The 20,191-nt window shown below is 36.2% G+C and overlaps 2 protein-coding genes across 4 annotated transcripts; one reads left to right on the top strand and one right to left on the bottom strand.

Moving 5' to 3' along the window:
- Positions 1 to 630: 630 nt before the first annotated feature.
- LOC106161994 (large ribosomal subunit protein uL1) lies at positions 631 to 3,370 on the bottom strand. The gene is made up of 5 exons (XM_013539082.2): positions 3,203 to 3,370; positions 2,718 to 2,870; positions 1,954 to 2,102; positions 1,405 to 1,577; positions 631 to 922 (listed from the first exon to the last, which is right to left on the bottom strand). Exons 1-5 carry the CDS (start codon positions 3,322 to 3,324, stop codon positions 752 to 754), a joined length of 768 nt encoding a protein of 255 aa, XP_013394536.2. The 5' UTR covers positions 3,325 to 3,370; the 3' UTR covers positions 631 to 751.
- LOC106161965 (ubiquitin carboxyl-terminal hydrolase 47) lies at positions 3,275 to 20,039 on the top strand. Of its 3 annotated transcripts, none has more exons than XM_087001642.1 (33): positions 3,275 to 3,446; positions 4,713 to 4,919; positions 5,354 to 5,473; positions 5,714 to 5,891; positions 6,092 to 6,188; positions 6,446 to 6,518; positions 6,738 to 6,804; positions 7,069 to 7,208; positions 7,483 to 7,572; positions 7,740 to 7,933; positions 8,256 to 8,473; positions 9,007 to 9,113; positions 9,839 to 9,918; positions 10,127 to 10,178; positions 10,384 to 10,460; positions 10,687 to 10,855; positions 11,280 to 11,357; positions 12,648 to 12,752; positions 12,951 to 13,158; positions 13,340 to 13,455; positions 13,742 to 13,861; positions 14,157 to 14,295; positions 14,487 to 15,068; positions 15,264 to 15,355; positions 15,694 to 15,777; positions 16,067 to 16,147; positions 16,280 to 16,395; positions 16,713 to 16,831; positions 17,271 to 17,401; positions 17,646 to 17,693; positions 17,933 to 18,063; positions 18,325 to 18,396; positions 18,514 to 20,039. In XM_087001642.1, the coding sequence occupies exons 1-33, from the start codon at positions 3,408 to 3,410 to the stop codon at positions 18,623 to 18,625; spliced, it is 4,242 nt and encodes a 1,413-aa protein (XP_086857768.1). In that variant the 5' UTR covers positions 3,275 to 3,407; the 3' UTR covers positions 18,626 to 20,039. The 3 variants fall into 3 exon arrangements, with proteins under 3 accessions (XP_086857768.1, XP_086857766.1, XP_013394526.2); XM_087001640.1 differs by having other exon boundaries at positions 8,256 to 8,491; XM_013539072.2 differs by lacking the exon at positions 11,280 to 11,357 and having other exon boundaries at positions 8,256 to 8,491.
- Positions 20,040 to 20,191: the final 152 nt, after the last annotated feature.

Below are 20,191 nucleotides of genomic sequence, written 5' to 3'. Positions count from 1 at the left end.
TTTCAGCCGAGTTTTAAACGGGCTTGAATAAAAAAAGAACGCATTAGCAACATGGAAAAGGCATTTCCAGTAACTTTTACGACCCTCTTTACAAGCCAAGTCCAAATTAAAGTTTCAGTTGTAATTAGTGAATGAAAACTATGGCGCCTGCGGTCGTACCCTACAGTAACAATTGAAAGGTGAAAACTCAGTAAATACAGTGGATAGCCTAAGAGAAATTTTAATTTGTCTCCCACTGTGTTTTTAATAACATCATACCTGGATCATGTTCAGTGTATACTCGAAATTGTCTACCATATGAAGTAAGCAATAATACATTCGACGGGAATTGCAGAGAATTCGTTCTAGGCAACTATTCGATCGGTGGTGATGCTACACGGGACGATCTCTTCTTTCTTTGTACCGCACCATTTATATTTACAAAACAAATATTGCAAAATCGACTTAGATATTTGAAGAGACGAGGCAAGGATGAAAAACATGTATGCAGCACAAACGCGTCTTCAGTAACAACAGAATATTGCATGCAGGTTTTAAAGAATCACCACACAACAAAACGGACGCTGAAATTACTTTGCGTCGTCAACGCGGTTAATGATACGATGACATTTATAAACAAAGAAACTGATAAACGAGTACAATTTTCTCTTTTATTTCATTTGACAATTGACACTCATATTCATGACCACAAGATGTTTTTCTACTGGGTCTACACAATGTCTTATTGAACATCACAGTCAATAGTTCAGTTCTAGTAGATTCGCTGTGAAGGTCCCATAGACGTCTTGATGTACAGGGCACGCACATTCTGCCAGTTCTTCTTCAGCAGAGACACCAGGAAGTTGATGGAGATGTTCAGGTTTGCCACTAATTCTTCTGGAGCCATGTTTACGTGACCGATAGCAACAGCAAGACACAACACCTGGAAACCGAACAAAATTTTATGAAATATGTTTCTTCAACACTACAAATAATAAATGGGGCTGCTTATTTCTTTTCTATCAAACGGTTTCACATAACTGACATACAAATATCTTTCTCAAGGTTTGATCAATATAAGAGAGTATTTCTATACGAGTCAACATGATAATTAAACACTACTGTTCACAATCAAGTTGTTTTTACTCCGGAAATCCTGTAATTGATTTTGCTTGCTCATCACAGTTATGGTTTTCAAATTAATAGTTCATGTTCCAAAAAATAGAAAGGTCAATACCTGAACAATAAATTACACATAAAAAAATACCTTCTGTGCATTAGAATTTCGTGTCCAAAAAAAAACCTAATCCATAACATTTTCATTCTTACTGCGACTTTGGACAATTACAGTTGCATAAGGTGCAAAATATGTCATTGGAAATAAATTTTACTTCGAATTTCAAAAACAAATGATGGGCTCCTCACCTTCTTCATCTGGAACTTGATGGTGGCTTTGACTTCCTCCACCTTCCCAGTCATGGGCTCACTGTGGGTGAGAAGGGTGGGGAACTTGCCAGCTCTGCTTAGACCTGGACCCAACAGACGCGGGATCTGCTTGATCAGAGAATCTGATGCCAAAAAAGCATCATACTTCTTAGCTGGAAAGATTAGAATCCCACTGTCTGATGAAAAGTCATTTATATTATCAACGTCACCTTTGCATTCTAATTAATTGACCATCAAAAAATGCTGAATGGTATCAAATCTCAGAAATTCTAGAGCATTGAATAATTCTACAATGTGTTTCAGGTTACACGTTTTTCACATCACTGAAAAGTACCATTTTTCACTTTGTGCACTTAACTTGGTAAAATTAAGTTAAAAATACTACCCAACATTTTTTAATTTTAAATTAACAAACTTATTAAAAGTCATTATAACTGACAAACCACCACCAAGTTAACGAAATATTCAACTTACAGGAAATTTAACAAATATTTGGGAGCTATTCTGCTGTTTATTGAAATTTCTTACCCAGCTTCTTGACCAACTTCTTATTCTTGTTCAGCTTCTTTAAATCATCAGCATTCATGGAGGGGATATCATTGGCCTTAGCTTCATCACAATGAGCATCATCTCCAAGCATACAGACTCGCATCTTAGGTCTGGGAATATGCTTCAGCCTGAAATAAACAATGTCAAGGTGAAAATGCTGCCTTGACTTCCGAGTTTTTAGCAGTTATCTATCTGTAAATAATAATAATTACCAATAATTAATTAAAAAGGTAAGTCTACACCTAAAGAGCATCCAATACACTAGTCTAGTTTAGGGAGATCATTCATAAAACAAGGTTTTGATTACCTTTGTTGATATGAAAACAGTATCATTTCTTTTACAGTGACAGTATGTAAAAAAAACATAACGCCACCTGCCCACTTATTTTTCTGGACCCTGGGTGGAGGTCCATATCCAATCAATATCAACACAGTAATGGTGCTTGGGTATAAGAACCCAAGGACCTCCCCACTTATTTTAAGACCCTGGGTTAAGGTCCGCCTGGCTGGCGACCAGACTCCCTGTTGGAAAATGTGATTGAAGGACCGTGCAGGACATGCATTTTTATCCAGGATAAACCAATGTACATTTTCCGGTTTAATTTGCAATTGTACGGAGGCCAGAAAATACACAATACAAAACTTATTTTCACTGTTCTAAATTCATAAACTAAAATCCTGCAAGGTATCAAGCACCCCTGAATTCACAACAGGTCTATAGTAGAAAATGATTTCTCTCATACTTGACAGTGCCAGAGAAACGTTTATCTTTGGCTGGGTCATAATTCTTCAGGGCAATCTGCAGCTCCACAGACTCGGTGAACTTGCGCTTTTTCTCACTTGACGCTCGAAGGATCTCATTGACAGCGTCAGTGAGCGTGTCCCTTGGGATTTTACTGTAATTTACAAGGTGCAATGCATGTTTTTATTCCACAATTTAAATATTAACTTAACGATCAGTAACAGAAATATATTATACTATATTACTAATAAAAAGATAACATTTTTCAGAATTATGGTCGTAGTGCACAAAACGTAGCAGCTGCTTCAGTAGTGGTGGCAGGTGAAATTGTCAAATGAATTTCAATATCATCTTTTAAATACATAACAAAATAGAGACATTATATTAAAAACAAATGTTTAAAATATATCATTCGACAAATACACTTCAATTTGGGCGAGTTATTTCCGTGCATCTGTAGGATTCAAGTTCACGACTTTTACACACCTCATGTTGGATTGCGCTGTTAGACGGAAAGAGGAAGTGAAGGGCGAGACTTCAATTGAAATCTCGCGAGAATACATACGCCATATTAGGAAGAAGAGAAAGTTGTCCTGTTCAGTGTTCATTGAAAAATGTGGTCGATTTATGAATTATTCAAAGTGTTAGACTGTTCGTGAAAATTGGAAATCACGGACATAACTCTTTTGAAATGGTTCTAGGCGAGAATACAGAATCCATGCCGGTGCAGGTAAAGAATCTAAGCATCATTCTGTTGTGTTTTTGTCTGACGAAGAAATTACAGTTAAGTATTAAGTCTGGCCGAGTGACTTTCTTTTTGTATGGTCACGGAATAGGCAGGCTTTACTTGACTCGCTCCCTTCCGTAGCTAATAAAATGGTCAACCAGTATCATAGTAGATCTTGTAATAGCACATAGCCGCCCGACAAGCAACATGATAGGGAGACATCCCTTTCCTAGCTTTCCTAACTGAGTCGCTGACATTGGCCTAATTGGAGTTTTCCTCTTTCCTCAAAATATTAAAATATTGAATCACTGCCAATAATTTTAAGCAATTTGCTTAACACGCCTTTCTTGCCTCTGATAGTCTCTGATGTAAAATGTTTTCCTGGTTTATTTTCACTAAGTGCAAAACAAACATGCACACTGAATTATCACACATTTCGTAGTTCACTTCCCAAGACAGAGTTAACCAGCCTTTACTCCTCTTCATACTGCCACTTTTACTTCTTTTCTTACTGTAACAGGAAGAATTTGAAGACCTGTCTTATATTTGCACACTAAAGTGAACCAACAGGCCTATTTGATTGCCATCTGCCAAAGAGTACTTACTATAAAAACTGATAAACTCAATCAGTTCACTGCAAAGCTAAGATCATTCTGTTAAGTATAACCGTTCACTTATGATGGGTAACCAAAAGTGGATGTCCTCGAACAGTCAACATAAAACCATATGTTAAGTGAAATAGGTAGGTGTACAGGCTTTTTGAAAGAAAGGTCAGAGTCTAACTGATACTAAAAATAAGTCGACTATAAATATGAAAAAAAGCATAGTTATAATCATGAGGTAAGGGAATTTTAAGACTTAAAAACAATAACAATAGTCAGACTCACTACTAATTTATGTAGTCATGTTTGTAAGAATTATCTCAGGCATGATCAAATGATGGTTGAGATGCTCTGCATCTGTGTGATTCTCTTAACTTTTCTTTTTGAGGATCAGGTTCATTAATTTTTTTCAATAGTGTCTAGTATTATTGTTTTTTTTCTGTAGGATGGGTGGGTGGGGGATTAGAAGACTGGTATTTTTTATTTTCATGCACACAATCTGAACATGTTCCTAGTGCAAGTAAAACAATGTTATTTAAATAGTGAGGAGTTCAAGGAATAGTTTTTCTTTAGAAGCCTTCATGTAGAGTTTCAAGCTTTAGCAGTATAGTTTACCAGCCCCATTAACTGTCATTCTTGCATAATTTATTTATTTATTACCTTATAGGCAGTGGATGATGTTGATGATGTGAAAGTGTTGTGCATTCTCCGTGATATGACAGATGCCCAAAGATGTCAGAAAGTCAACCTCAATCAGCCGGCATCCATGACAGCCAAAGAAATGATAGAAGATGTTGCCAAACACTACAACTATGTTCCAGACACTTTTTTATTAACTTATGAAAGGCCTGTACCAGATGGAAGGACAGAACAGGTAACAAGCTTTTAGAAACAGACATTTTTCCTGCTTTTATAGGAATAACCTTCTGTGTAAAATTGTTGGATTTTGTTAAAATCCATTTTCACCAGAAAAGAGAGGAAGAATTAGCTTTTTTTCCACCATCCCTGTCTTTACAAGAGCAATGATATACCCTTTTCCTTGCCTGTGATCTTCCTGTTGGACAAGTTGATTTGACCAAAATCTGACCTAGTTTTGATATCTGTTGGCTCACAATAGGTAGTCATTCCAGCAACACAGAACTTGACTTCGTAATGATGGTAGGACAAGATGGGGAACAGATTTGCTGTCTATGGTGAACTACAGTAATCAGTGGAACCACTGTGTTGGCTTGCAAAATTACGAGCTCGCTCTGACGGCTTTGGAAAGAAGCTTTATGCAGCAATTTGAATATATCTGTTTACTTATAGGTAATTTTAAATGAAGTTGAAGGGTCAAGATTGCGAGACATTTGTGCTGATGTTGGTAATGGGAAGAAAAACAACTTCACTTTGAATGAGAAAGATGACACACCACCAAAGAGAATTGAAGTAAGTTGGGGTCACAAATTACATTATATATTTTATGAAATTTTGTTTTTCAGACTTTTTTGCTTGTTAAGATACAGTTATTTGTTTAATGCACATCATAAACATCACACTGCCATTTTTAGATTTATAACACCCCTTAATGTGGGACTAGAAGAATGCCGTTTTACTAAAGTGTAGATACTTTTTTCGTCTTGTGATAAAATATGACAAATCTTTTATCATTTTTTCATCTGTTTTAAGGGTGAAAGTGGTGTATCAACAAGTTTAGACAATCTGAGTTTGGGATATTCTTCCTCAACCAGTTTAGACAACAAAGACAGTCATACAAGCACGAACTATGGTTCAACCACAAATTATTCATCTAGCTATTCCACAGACTATTCTGCCTATAGTTATGCACTGATTAAGTCTGACACAGGTAAAGTGAAAAGTAATGCATATTATAAGAGTGTAAACCTACATATTGTTTATTAACATGTTTTATATAGTAAATAATGTACTCTGGGTAAATAAGCCCTTCTCAGGGTTAGTGATTGAGTATTAACCATCAAGGAGGTGCATGTTAATCACCGCAGGGATTTTTGTTCAACATTCTGATGTATCTCTTGTACATATCAGGCTATGTTGGAATGGTGAACCAGGCCATGACCTGTTACCTGAACAGTCTTATCCAAACTCTCTATATGACACCAGAGTTTAGAAATGCAGTTTACAGGTAGGAGTTAACCCTGTGACATAAGATACATAATACATTGCCTTCTGTTTAAAAGCTTACATTTTTAACCTCAAATGGTTATTTAGAACTTCATTTGTCTTTAAATGCACATATTTTGATTTATTTGTGATACTGCTGTAATCACTTTAATCAGTAAAGATGCAAGTTAACATTATTTCAGTTGAAATTTCTGATTGCTATATTTTTGTTAGCAATGTTGATAAGTTTTTTTTTTTTTTCAAAATCATTATTTCCAGGTGGGAGAGTGATGGGAAGGACCCAGCCAAGAACATACCCTTTCAGCTTCAAAAGTTGTTTTTACAACTCCAGGTAGGAAGGAGTGTAATCACTGTGTTGTATGATTTATGATTTCATAAATAAATTACAGTATAAAGTTAACTACTGCAAGTCTTTATATTAAATCAAAATGTTTGAATATTTATGCCCACAGTAATATGTTGATCATAGATATCACCAAAGATATATTATTTCATGTGTAAAGCAAATCTTCTTTGGATTAAGATCCTGTGGTTCACCATATCTTTTTAGACTAGCAAGAGAAGAGCTATAGAGACTACAGACCTAACAAAGAGCTTTGGCTGGGATAGCAGTGAAGGTAAGCCAAAAGAAACACTGACAGCTATAATACTGTTTTAAGATATAAGACAGAAATGCAACAGCTGTATAAGTAGCACACACTGTACTGGTTTCTTGTTAAAGGGAGTCTCGGACCTCCTTCCACAGTTGTAGAAATTCTTGGATTGAAGGGAACAATTAACCTTTAATATGGCACCAAATGAATGATGTCTGACAAACTACTTTTTAAGAAAGATTTTTTCCGATGTTTCTTTATTCAAAGTTGGTGTACTGTGTATTTCAGCCTGGCAGCAGCATGATGTTCAAGAGTTGTGCCGGGTGATGTTTGATGCTTTGGAAACCAAGTGGAAGAACACTGACCAAGCTGACCTTATCAATCACCTGTATCAGGGCAAGTTGAAGGACTATGTGATGTGTATGGAGGTAAAAGTTGTGTTTACGATTGGACTTATTATTTGTGTTATAAAGATCTTATCATCACAGGTGATCGGGGAAACCAAATTAAGTACAATGTTCATTTGTGAAGTAAGAGGAAGAGATAAGTCTGGACTAACTTAACTGGAACATAAGTATCTCATGGGTCTCGTGGATGAGTTGAATGCTGCTCCATTATTTTTGGGGTGAGGTGAGGAGTGAGAATATTTATCACCTTCATTTGGTCACCTAAATGTCATGATTGAACTTCCTTTTATTGCAGTGTAAGAATGAAAGTGCCAGAGTAGATGCCTATCTTGATATCCCCCTAGTTATACGTCCCTTTGGCTCAACACAGGCATATGGCAGTGTGGTAAGTGTTTTACAAATATTCATAAGTACTTTTGGGTTTATGATCCTTTATATAGTTTTATTGAATGACTTAAATTTTTTGAGTATATTTGTTCTCTCTCCCTCTCTCTCTCTCTCTCTCTCTGCATATGCTTGTGTTTGTTATATGATATAAATGACATGTTCTAGGAAGAGGCTCTGGATGCCTTTGTCCAGTTTGAGACTTTAGATGGTGCCAATCAGTATTTTTGTGAAAAATGCAACAAGAAGTGTGATGCTCACAAGGGGCTTAGGTTTGTTAGTTTCCCCTACCTGCTAACCTTACAACTGAAAAGATTTGACTTCGACTACAGCACCATGCACAGGATAAAGCTCAATGACAAGTAAGTTATGAAACTAGTAGAACTGCAGGACAACTTTGATTAGATTAGATTAAAATTATGAATGTTTTAAATATCTGTTAGCACTGTACGTGGCAAAAATTTTTAAAGGCTTACAACTTATTGTTTTCTGTGCATTCCCAGAAATTGCAGGTGACACTTTTTTGTACAAGTTGTAATGATATAGACATTTAGTAATGTTGCCTCACTGCCAACACCTGTATTTCATTGTGTACTGTATAATTACCTGCCTGAAAGATATCGTTCCTGTCCAGTCAGTATATTAGGGAATGTAAATAATATCCCTCCCACCCATTCTTTGCAGGATGACTTTCCCCGAGATTCTGAACCTCAACCATCTGGTGGAGACAGAGGAGGGGGCAGCCAATCATGTGGCAGAGGAGGGAGGTGATGAGGAGAGCTCCATGGCAGGGAGGGATGAGGAGACCACAGTGGAGGAGGAGGGGGAGAGCGCCCCTGCCCAGACCAGGGAGAGCCCAGTGGGAGAGGAGGAGGCTGCACCAAATGAAAAAGTGGATGAAGGTAGTCCACAGGCCAACCGTGAGCTGCAAAATTTTCATGAACCTCTATTTTTTGATGCACCTTCTGTTATTGCACTCTCTTTCTGTCTCTTAGTAAATGTTGATGCTCTTTCACTGCTCTGTTCTTTATTCTATGCATTTTGTTTTGAAAACTGGTATCAAAGTAGAAATATTATAAGGTGGTTTACATGTTTTAGAATCCTGATTTATATAACCTCCACAGTTTTTTTATTACTGTGTGCAATCATACCCTTACACTAAATCTTTGAAGATAAATTGTTCAGTACCTGTAGATAAAACTTGATGGTATCCTGTCAGATTTTGTGAGGTCATAGACTGATAAAGAACGATTTATCAATTTGTGTTGTGATTGTATGCTATATGTGAGTTACATGTTTGAAAACTGATGTTTTTGATATGCAGTTGCATTCATGTGTGGAGATTGCACCGTGTTGTTAGTGCCACTCTCACAGCTGCTGATACTAATGTACTTATGGACTGTGACTGAAGTATGCACCTATTTTGATATTTCAGGAATAGATGAGGGGATTGATGTGGACAGCACTGGTGTCAGTAGTGACCCGTCCAGCCTCTCTGAGGCCATGGCCAATGACCGGAATGCAAGAGACCTTACTAATGATGTATGTTCACCCTGGCATGTGTTTATTTAAATATTCACATGGATTGGTTGAAAGAGACATTTTTGGCCTACAAGACGTTTATAAGCCTTGGTTGCTTTCACAAGAAATTGTATGTCAAAAGTCTGTCTGAATGTTTAGTAGTAGTCCACCAAATTGAGTATGTGGGATATGTTTCTAAAAAACTAAGAAATGGGTTATGTTATATTTCTTTCTAAAGGTAAAGAGCAAACTTAGACTTACGTTTTTTATGAATCTAACCCCTAATGAAATGGCCTATTCAAAAATCCAGCTAAAGATACTGTAGATACGTATGGAAAGTACATAGAAGTTTTCAAATATTACAATCCAAACCAAAAGGACAATGCCTACATGCACTGTTTATGCACCTTTTTCTGTCCATTATATACAACTTCAAATGCAAGTGGAATTTTGAAAAGCATGTCACAATTTTAGAATAATACACTGTATATTGATGTTCTCTCTCTACAAGTGCCTGCACTCAAGCAATGAGTCATTTATGTTTGGATAAATTAAAATGAATTTCCAATTCTAATGAATTCCTTGACGACATGTTCATTTAAATTGCCAATTTGACTTTAGAAATAAAAAAATATTAATAATTCATGTCAAATGGTACATTAAAAAGTAAAAGAAACTTAACCTCAGTCCAAGCGTACACTGTCCATTAATTTTAAAAGAATCATAGGGTATTGTCTCTCCCCCAGGGTCCCTATGTCTATGAGCTGTTCTCCATTATGATCCACTCGGGAAGTGCAGCTGGAGGGCACTACTATGCCTACATAAAGTGAGTATTGGATTAATACAGGCTGAGACAGCTTAATGAATGGGCTATGATGGTATAAATGTGTAATAATGGTTCTATTAAAATTACGACCAATATACACCCTTATTGCAACAAGTGGTGAAGAAAGACAACATTTCTTGATACTTATGCTGTATCTTAAGGCATTATTTCATTTGGGTTGTTAATTAATTTTGAGTTTTGATTTCAGAAACCTGAAGGATGGGCGCTGGTACAGTTTTAATGATCAGCATGTCACAACTGTAAGTGCAAAGAGATTTGAGCAGTTTTTTATGTTTGTTTTCTTAGTGGTAAAGAGAGTGGTGGCAAATTTGTTTGTGCTTATGATAAACTGTTGTATTAACTAAAATATATTTCTCTACTGCAATCTTTACAATTTCTGATGTTGTGCAGACATTTGTAATCAAATTTTTGCAAATTTATTTTTGTATATTCCTATACTTGTAGATCACATATGATGACATTAAGAAGACATATGGAGGTTCTAGTGCTTCTAGGGGATATTATTCTGCTGCTTACACCAGGTAAGAGTTCTAAAGATAACGGACTAAATAATACTTCAATAACTTCATGGAGAAGCTCTCTCATACCAGATAGAAATATATTTGTAAGGCTAATTCAACGGGCTGATTCTTGGAGAAAATGGTGCAAGATCTTCACTGAAGAAACATCAACTGGATAGTTCTCACAAGTTTTATAATGATAATAATAATAGTAAAAATGCTCTGAAAAAATCTACTGCTGCTTCAGCTCCACCAATGCGTACATGTTGATGTACAGGAAAATTGACAAAAAGAACAATGCAGACTTCATCCAGGTGAGTGAGTTTCCTGATCACCTGAAGAGGGAGCTGGATGCAATCAAGAACAAGGAGGAGACAGACAAGAAGATGAAGGAGATGGAGAAGTCCATGTGCAAGGTACACAACACTGATATTTACATTATACATAATTATAGCTATTATATAGTAAGGAATATTTTTTTCATAGCAACTTCTTGCATAAGTGTCCTCTTAAAGAAGTTGGAACTCTTTAAGAATTTGAGAACCTACCTTTGTAATAAATTACCATGTTTTGATGTTTTAAAAAACCACTATAATTTGGCTTTTGCTTTCCAGCAATAATCCTTGTGCCATAATGAAATATATGAGTATTACATTTTATTCAACATTTTTTTTCTGTAGATACAACAACACTGAAAGTGTTTGACATTATTCAGGTTTTGAAATACTGTATGTCTATTGTATAACTTACAACCTTACCAAAGCCCAAACCCAAACATTTGTTTCTTCAAATCGACAAAAAAAAACCCTCAAGAGTTCCAAGACATTTTCCCCATTTTAGCCCCATGGTTTTGACATAATAAAAGAGCTGGAAGAGGTACAAAGACTTAAGGATAATGTGGATAAGGTGTATTGTAAGGTAGGCTGCACATGTGTTCTAGTCCCAGAATGGCAGATAGCTACGGATTGGTAAGATATTTGCTGCTTTTGGTATGACTCTAATATGGTTTGAAGTAGCATAATTTCCAGCGTGTCACTGATATTACTTGATGATTGATGTATATTTATACTGCTTGCCTTCACATTGGTTGAACTGTGAAGTGTGTAGCCTGGACTTCTGCTTTAAGTGGAAGTCCTGTACTAGTAGTTTATATATGGCTGCAATGATATCTACACTGGATGCTGATATAGGCCCTGATATGGTAAAAAAAGACCTTGTTAAGTAGTTTTAATATGGGGCTGCACTGTAGACCCCCCCCCCCCTTCCCCCCTTCCGATAGCTAAACCACATTCAATCATTCCTTGAGATTACTCACTGCCTGGAGTATAGAACATCCCCCACATGTGAACAAATGTCAATATCAGAATATAACAGCTCTTACACAGGGTTCCCTGTCACTTTAACATGGAAAACCATTACTTGCTTGATAGTGATTTTGTAACTAACATAGTTAACTTAATAAAAAGAAGTCTGCAATGACTGTTTGCCAGTTTCAGCCTGCTGTTTGTATTGAGTACAAGCATGTCTTATTTGGAATTTTTGACCAAGAAAATTTCTTTTTAAGTGAGGATGTGCTTGTTGTGCATAGTTATTAGTTTCCTTTGTAAATAATCAATGCATTGTAATTTGTAAATTATGTAAAACATCACCATACAACTATGAATCAAGAATTATCAAAGTCTTAAAGAAAATACTGTGTATGATATTGGCAGTAATGACAAAAAGATATGATGGCAAAAAGATGAAATGACAAAAAGTTAAGACATACAATTACACAAAGCGTGTGACCATTTGCCAGAGTTATGGGATGAACTATCCAAACCAGTGCAACACACTGACCCAGTGATAAGCTTTGCTGTGCATGCAGACAAGTTTTTGTTCATGCATGCAGTTGCTTTAATTGAGGGTACAAATAACATGTCAAGTAACACTGTTTGTGATCTAGTTCAGAATTATTTTCTTTTTCACAGTGTAAATTTTATATCAAGAAGACTTACAAATACCATTACAGAGGGTAGACGGGGGTTGTTATCAGCTTGTTTTGTATAGGTATTATATGTAACAAACAACAGTCAATACGAAATAAAAAAACATGCAGACCATAACAGATCATAGGCCAGGTTCCATAATGCTCCAGGAGAAGTCTGCTCCCCTCTGCAGACATGATAACTCAGCATGGGTGACATAACTTTGACTACGTTGTTTCAGATCAAGTTGTTCTGTGTGCATCCAATGCAGAAGAAGCAGATGGAGACCAAGCTAGAGGTCCACAAAGACAAAACATTGAAGGAGGCCACAGAAATGGCTTGGAAGGTAATAGCAGACTTTTTTCTCTGTCTTGTAACTGGTTATGAAAATGAACATTCAGTGACTATGATAAAAGCTTTTTATGCAGGAATTGTTATGCAGATTTGCAGCATAATTTAGTTTGTTTGTATGATTAAGTCTTATTTATAGTATCATTGCATTGTTCAGAAAATTTAACAAAACTTAATTAACTCTTTTGCTCAGTTAATGGAGCTAGAGGAGTTAGTCCCACTTGACTGTGTCCGTTTGGTGAAGTATGATGAGTTCCACGACTCCCTGGAGAAGTCATTTGAGGGGGAAGAGGACACCCCCATGAGCACACTGCTGGGAGGGGTGAAGACAACTTATATGTTTGACTTGCTTTTGGAGACCAAGAGACCTGATCAGGAGTTCCAAGCTTACAAACCTGGAGGTCAGTTCACTGTTGTTTTCACAGTACATTTTTTCTGTTTTAAATTTATGTTAATTCTGTATGTAACTGAATCTTGGAAGGGAATGTGATTGTTTATGGCACTGGATATTTCAACAGCACATTATAAATTTATTTAACAGTAATTTTTTTTTTTTACTTGACCTACTTATCTCTTAACTAGGTGTGACTGTGAAGGTATATCAGGTTCACCTTGATACTGAGACCATTGATGCTCCCATCAGTGTGAGAGCCTACCTCAACCAAACTGTCTCTGAGTTTAAGAACATTGTAGCACAGGTATTTGCATATAAATAAATAAATAGTTAAATAAATAACCTTTCTTCTTTCTAGGCCACATGTCCAGTTACAAGTTGACTTTGATATGAACAAAAAATTCAAACAATTCAGTTGAATTTCAGTGTCATTTGGCTATCAAAGATATACTTTGTATGCATTGCAAAACTTTGAAAGTGCACCAATTGCTAATCAACAACTAAAGATACTCAGTGAAAACATTTAACAACCAAGATATGTTTAAAGTTGGAGTGCAGTTTTAGCTGATTCCTGATGTTTTCTCTCCCAGGCTCTGGACATCAATGCCACCAATATGCGCTGTGTATTTGAACGGTTCTACAGTGACTTGCGCTTCTTAGCTGTTCCCAACAAAACACTGAAGGCGGAGGGGTTTTTCAAAAGTAACAAGGTAAAGCGATAAAAGCATATTATCTTGACTTACATCAAGTACAAAAAATATAATGAATTTGAGAATTACAAACCATATTTCAACTAAATCAGGTGTGCACAGTCATTATGGCAATATCTCTGTTGTCATTCTTTACTTAAACATAGATCAATAACACTTCCAACTTAACTTTTCCACATCTCTTTACATATTTTCTTAAAGGTGTTTGATCTGCACATGTTGATTTCATGCTGCTCAGATCTGATACATTTCATTGCTGTTTGGTCAGTACTAATTGATATCTGTCTTATTGTAGGTTTTTGTGGAGAGTGCTAGCTCACCAGAAGAACAAGAGGATCCATCCACTGTATTTTCACAATCCAAACTCTTCAAGATTTTAGACCGCTATGAAAATACCATAAGGCTGAATATTACCTTACCTACAGAGGCTGAAGGTAGGGAGAGACGTGTACCTTGTTTTAAACTGCTTGATACATTATATACAACTTACGTTTTACTTTTAGTTTTAATAATTTAAATAACATTGAGCTCAAGTTAGATAAACTACTAGCTGTTGCTACCTAGATATAATCTGTTCCAAGCAGGCATGGCATCATTTATTTCAAGTTTACTAATAACATTTCAGTCCAAGCTTTGAAGATGATTCACTATAACAAGCGCAGCAATATGGGCTACTTAAACAGCAATGGGCTGCAGCAGTCCACAGCACTGGTACAAGATGCAATTGACAAACTCTCTGTGGAGGCAGAGGTGAGAGCAGTGGAGTCCTTGGAACCTCAGGACCTGGGGGAGGGGATAGAGGAGGGCACTGAGGTCGATGTATATGACAGAATAGAGAGGACAAAAGATTATTGTAAACCCAATGGGGATAGCAGCTGTGCCTCTGACAGTGACAGCACGGCAGTCAATGCCTCTGACGAAATCAATAACTATATCAATGACACTGTGCACAAACAGTCCAGTAACACAGACTCAAATACAGGATCCTCCACCCCACAGTCACTGGAGACACAAACTGATAGACCCTGTGATGTGGCCTCTGAAGTGCAATCTCCTGAGGAGAATGTCAAGGACATTACCTCTCAGAAAGAGGCCAGTGACTGCTGGGATATGGACGAGGCCAGCACGTTGCAGGAGAATGGAGAAGAAGACGTCAAACGTTATTTCCGTGCCACATTACAAGTGAACAGTGATACAGGAGCAAGAAGTAAGCAAAGGGAGTGATAATGGAATTTAAAAAAATAGTTCTTACCTGCCAAGATACAGGTGTTAAGTTGATTGAGTGGTTTCTAGCTTTTGAATGTTAAGGCTATATTAAGATGTTACTTTTCTTGTAAGAAATGAGCAGGAAAATAGCTTGAGATTTGTGGTAAGACTAATAATCTATCTTTCTTGTTTTCAGCTTTAGAAGTTGATGTTGATAAGAGAATAACCCTTGGTGCTCTAAAAAGAGAATTGGTAGCTTATGTGGGGACATCTTTGGAAAATTTTAAGGTTAGTTGATTTATATCCAGAGGTGACTTTAATTTCTTAACATAATAAAAAAAAGGGTTTGAAAATCAGATGATGTACATTATAGAGGCAAACATAAAGTAATCTTACCCAAAGGTGCCCAAGTGAAACATCGGATTCAGAAGGGTTTTGTTAGGACAGGATCTAAAGCAAAAATAGCCTTTTGGCAGAGGGTAAATATGACAATCTAAATCGGTAAGACCTGCTTGAAATATCAAGGATGTTGTAAAGCCTGGCAGTCAAAGTGCCACACTCAGTTCTGCTGAATTTTTATCTTGAAAAGTTTTGGAGACTTATTTGATTTTATGTGTGCCTTGCAGGTCTACAGGGTCTACTCCAATAACCAGGAATTTGAGAGTGTACGGCTCTCAGAGACTTTAAGCTCTTATGGAGATGACAGCAGAGTGAGTGGTCATATACACCAACATATATTATCAGATAACAGGCCTTTTTGTAACTTATAGTTTTAGTTTTGTTGAATGTGTTAAATTTGCCTTCAAGTCTTGTGTAAAATGGCCCTAAAACCCACTTTCTGTTTTGATAACTACTTTTAAGTTGTTTTCTTTGTCACATGTAAGTTCATCTTTATATTTAATATACTTTTCTGTGTATCACTACAAATCCTGCAGATTCATCCGATAAGCCCAAATATGTGGTCTGTGTAACATTCTCTTTTATGTTTGTCTTTTGCAGCTAAATATCAAGCTAGGGAGAGCCTTAAAGAAGGGAGAATATCGGGCCAAGGTGTACCAGCTGTTGATCAATGAGACAGAAGTAGGTGTTGGATAAACATACCTCAAGCTATTAAAATCCATTCTGCTTTATTTATTGTCTTATTTGTTACAAAGCCTTATAACAAGTTTTAATCATTTATGCTGGTTTGTTTAATATTGTATTTTTTTTCAGCCTGTAAAACTGCTGTTTGATGCTGTGTTTGCCAAAGGTATGACAGTGCTGGAGTCCAAACAGATTCTGCAGGAAGAGATGAAGTTACAGCACAATCTGGAAGTTCCCTTGGACAGGTAGGGCCATCCCAAGAGATGCAATTGCCACTGTCAATTTCAATACATCAAAAAAAAAAAAAAAAAAAACATTCTTACTCCCATTAGTAAACAGCAATATTTTCTTGTTGGTAAAACTTGGATGTTTTTCAAGTTGTGTTAAGATTACTCTGTGTGGGCATTTTCAAACAAGTTGATGAACTTCATTTATTAAAGATGTACATAACAAACTATAGTTGTACTTGTAAACTCAAACACAGTATACGTGGTAAATAACGAATTACTTTGCTGTTGTGTGCTACAGCAGTGTGTAATCTGCAACAATGATTTTTTTTTAGAATTCGCCTGCGTAAAAAGACTTGGCGCAACCCTGGCTCCATATTTCTTGATGACCAAGTGTATGAAGATGATATTCCAATCTATGCCAACTGGGAGCTGTTTGTGGAGGTCTTAGATGGTAAGTAAATATGATTTGCTATGCCATGGTAAGAACATCACAGTTTGCAGTCATTATTGCACTATTTCACTGATATGCTCTCTCTGCTGCATCCAAAATGTTTTTAACCCTCATGTAAATCTTAATAAGTTCTTTGAAGAAAATGTTATTATAATATTGATATGGTGTCTTTAACATCTTTCATTACCAAATTTAAGAATTATTCTAAAAATTGATTAATATTTTAAGCAATCTTAAGAACTTTAAATTGCTGTGATGTAAATGACTTATGTCAAATTTTAAACTCTAGTAACATAAATGCAGTTTTCATTGTGTTCAAATTGAAACAGTTAAACAGTTACACCAAGATGTTGGAAATTCTCTCACATTTCAGGTAAAGAATTTTTTTTTTTTTTTTTTTTGTGAAACTGGAGTAAGTTGATTCTTGTTCTTGTTGCAGGCCCAGAGCAGTTGACCTCCTCATCTCAGGTGTCTATCTCTGTGAAGAGGTGGAGGCCATCACAGTTCAAACTGGATCCATTTCAGGAGGTCATCTTAAACTCTACTGCTGTCACAGAACTGATACAGAAGGTGGGTGGACTTTTACACCTAACCCTTTATGTTGATTATGGTGTGGCTTGGTTACAACTGTTATCATTCTCAGTGCCAGGTTATGATATGAACTTTAATAGAATTGTTTATATTGCTTCCATTTAAAAAGAGATGGTTAAGTGAGTTAAAGGTGTCATAATGAAAGCGCAGTGTACTGCACTGTTGTATATCACTTGTTGAGTTGCAAATGATTTGAGATGTCTCTTTTCATTATGTTTTTTAGCTCTCAGAAATAAGTGGAATCCCTGAAGAAAATATTGAGTTTGCCAAGGTAACATCATAGACCCTACGTTTATTGAAAAGTAAAATAAAAAAGTTGAAGTCTATTTTTAGCAGTTTGAGCCATGTCTTATGTTTATGCGTGCATTAAAACAAGTCATGTTCACAAAGACATTCCAAAACAGAAGACTCTCTGTTGCATAGCAATTGCAGGCATAAGAACATTTAAGTATGCTTCCGAACTTCATATCTTCAACCATAATTCCTGACAGTATGTGCCATGTGTTCCAGGGCCGTGGTACGTTCCCCTGTGAGGTGTCCCTGCTGGAGATCAACACTGACCTGGAGTGGAATCCACAGGTGACATCTCTCAATGTCTGGCCACTGTATATCTGTGATGATGGAAGTGTTCTCTATTACAGGTAAGATGCCAGACTACATGGTCCTACGACTTTAAATTTGTACATAAAAAGAGAAGAGTTCAAGTAACATGGCTGATATTTTGATTTGAATGATATGCAAAATATGAGTTCTTTTCTGTTAGGATAACCTTTTGTCTGTGATAAAAGAATGTGTACTTAATATAGCTGGATAGCCTGTGGCACCTTTTTCACATGCACAAGTGTCACAGTACTTTTACTTATCAACAAGATTAAATTGTGTTTTTGCATTTTTCTTACCAGAGACAAAACTGAAGAACCTATGGAGCTGACTGAAGAACTTCAGAAAGAAATCAAACAGAAGGAAAGCATAAGGTGAGCACTGCAATTTGTCACATTTTTCTGACAAAAAAATGTTTTTGTTCAATATGTTTTCATAGTTGACTGAAATGCACTTTTAAAAATTAACTCAAGATTTTTTTTTTTTTTCAGAACAAGACTAAACCAGCGAATTATGTACTCCCCAAGGAAGGAGAGAGCATTAAAGATTTACACTGAGGAATCGTCGCCAACATCAGTTACTAAAGACTCTGAACTAGACTAAAGGGAAGCAGGTGCCAAAGTGCGCTGCGTGTAATATCATTACTAGACTACAGTACGTGATTTTTATGTGGGTCACGGCTGTTGGTCACCAAGGATGACTGTCATCCATGGATACTGGACATAAGACAATCAGTTCTGTCATGGCCTACAAAACATAGAAATGAACTGCATGCTAAGAACAGATTATAGTCTAAGTTTAAGAAAAGAAATTTTGACCATAGTTATTGTTCTGAGTGTTCTAGAGTTTTCCCCTGAAGAAACTCCTTTCTGCTTAATGAGTAAGTTTTGGTGAAACATTTAGGAAGAGATTCTTCACAGAAGCTTTTGCTAGATCTTGTTTTCCACAGATGTCTCTAATCTTTAATATTTTGTTTGGGGGGAGGGTCAAATTTAGGAAGAATTTTAAATTCTAGTTCTGTTTAAAAACAACACGTCACTGTACTGATTGTCTGCAGCATGAGGTTATGATTGGGAGACAGATTGTATTGTAATAAGGCAAATTGCATGTGGCTGGTCATTTTATTAAGAATAGATTATACACAAAACAAAAAGTAACTTTTTTGGAAATACTTTCAATCAAGACTAACCATCATGTAGAAGAACCCTCGCAGTAACATAATTTATGCTGTAAGGATAAAAATCCAGGTGAAACCAAATCCTTGAAAAACATGCTCAACACATATATGCTGAATGTTATAGATGGCTAAGCAAGGACAAAGAAGGGAAATGTTATAAAATGGAATGGTCTCTAAATTATAAAGATAAAAGTGCAAGGTGACTCGATTCAGACTAGTTGTGAATTATTCGGCTGTGCATGCTTATTTATCAGGACCTGTAATTAGGTCCAATCCACTGGTGTCACATGTCAAGAGACACCAGTGCCCATAATATTGTGATTTTGTTAATGAAGTGTTGGCTGTCAGCTGTGCAACATACAAATAAAGGAGTTTAGTCCAACACTTCACCACCATCAGTTTAGTGTCAAAAATAGTAAAATTTGTTTGGACAATTGTATATATATATAAATATATGTAGTAGTTTTGTGCAATCAAATTTGATAATAAAAAACAAGCCAAAATACTCCACCTGGTTAAATTCCATTGCTTATTTATTTTTTCGATTCAATACATTGTTTGTTAACGTGAGACTCGTAGCAAAAATTAGCTAATGAATGTTACATTAATGACTGCTGTTTATATATGGTACAACCACAACATCTGAGCAAGTTGAACCAGTTTCCTGTAATAGGTCTAATGTCATCAAGATACAAACCCTGATGAACTGTGTTCTTTGTACAGCCTGAACTTGATCTAATGGTCCAGCATGGTGTATTGCATGAAAAGTTATATTGGCAAGTGTGTGGCTTGCATGTCTGTTATACGCATAAAAATAGGAAATAAAAGGAAAATATTGAACGGTGTCTTGTTTAGATTCATGCAAATAATTTATACTTTTAAGTATTTAAAAGTTAATTTTTGTGTCAGTTACCAGGCCACAGGAAGATTATGGCTCTCAGGTGTTATGAAAATTGGCAGTTTCATTAGAACTTCAGTGCATCTTTAAAGTA

This window comes from Lingula anatina, chromosome 1, assembly GCF_051362555.1.
Source record: "Lingula anatina isolate TDL-2025a chromosome 1, LinAna3.0, whole genome shotgun sequence".
Classification (NCBI taxonomy): Eukaryota; Metazoa; Brachiopoda; class Lingulata; order Lingulida; family Lingulidae; genus Lingula; species Lingula anatina.
This window is presented reverse-complemented; position numbering and strand designations above follow the sequence as displayed.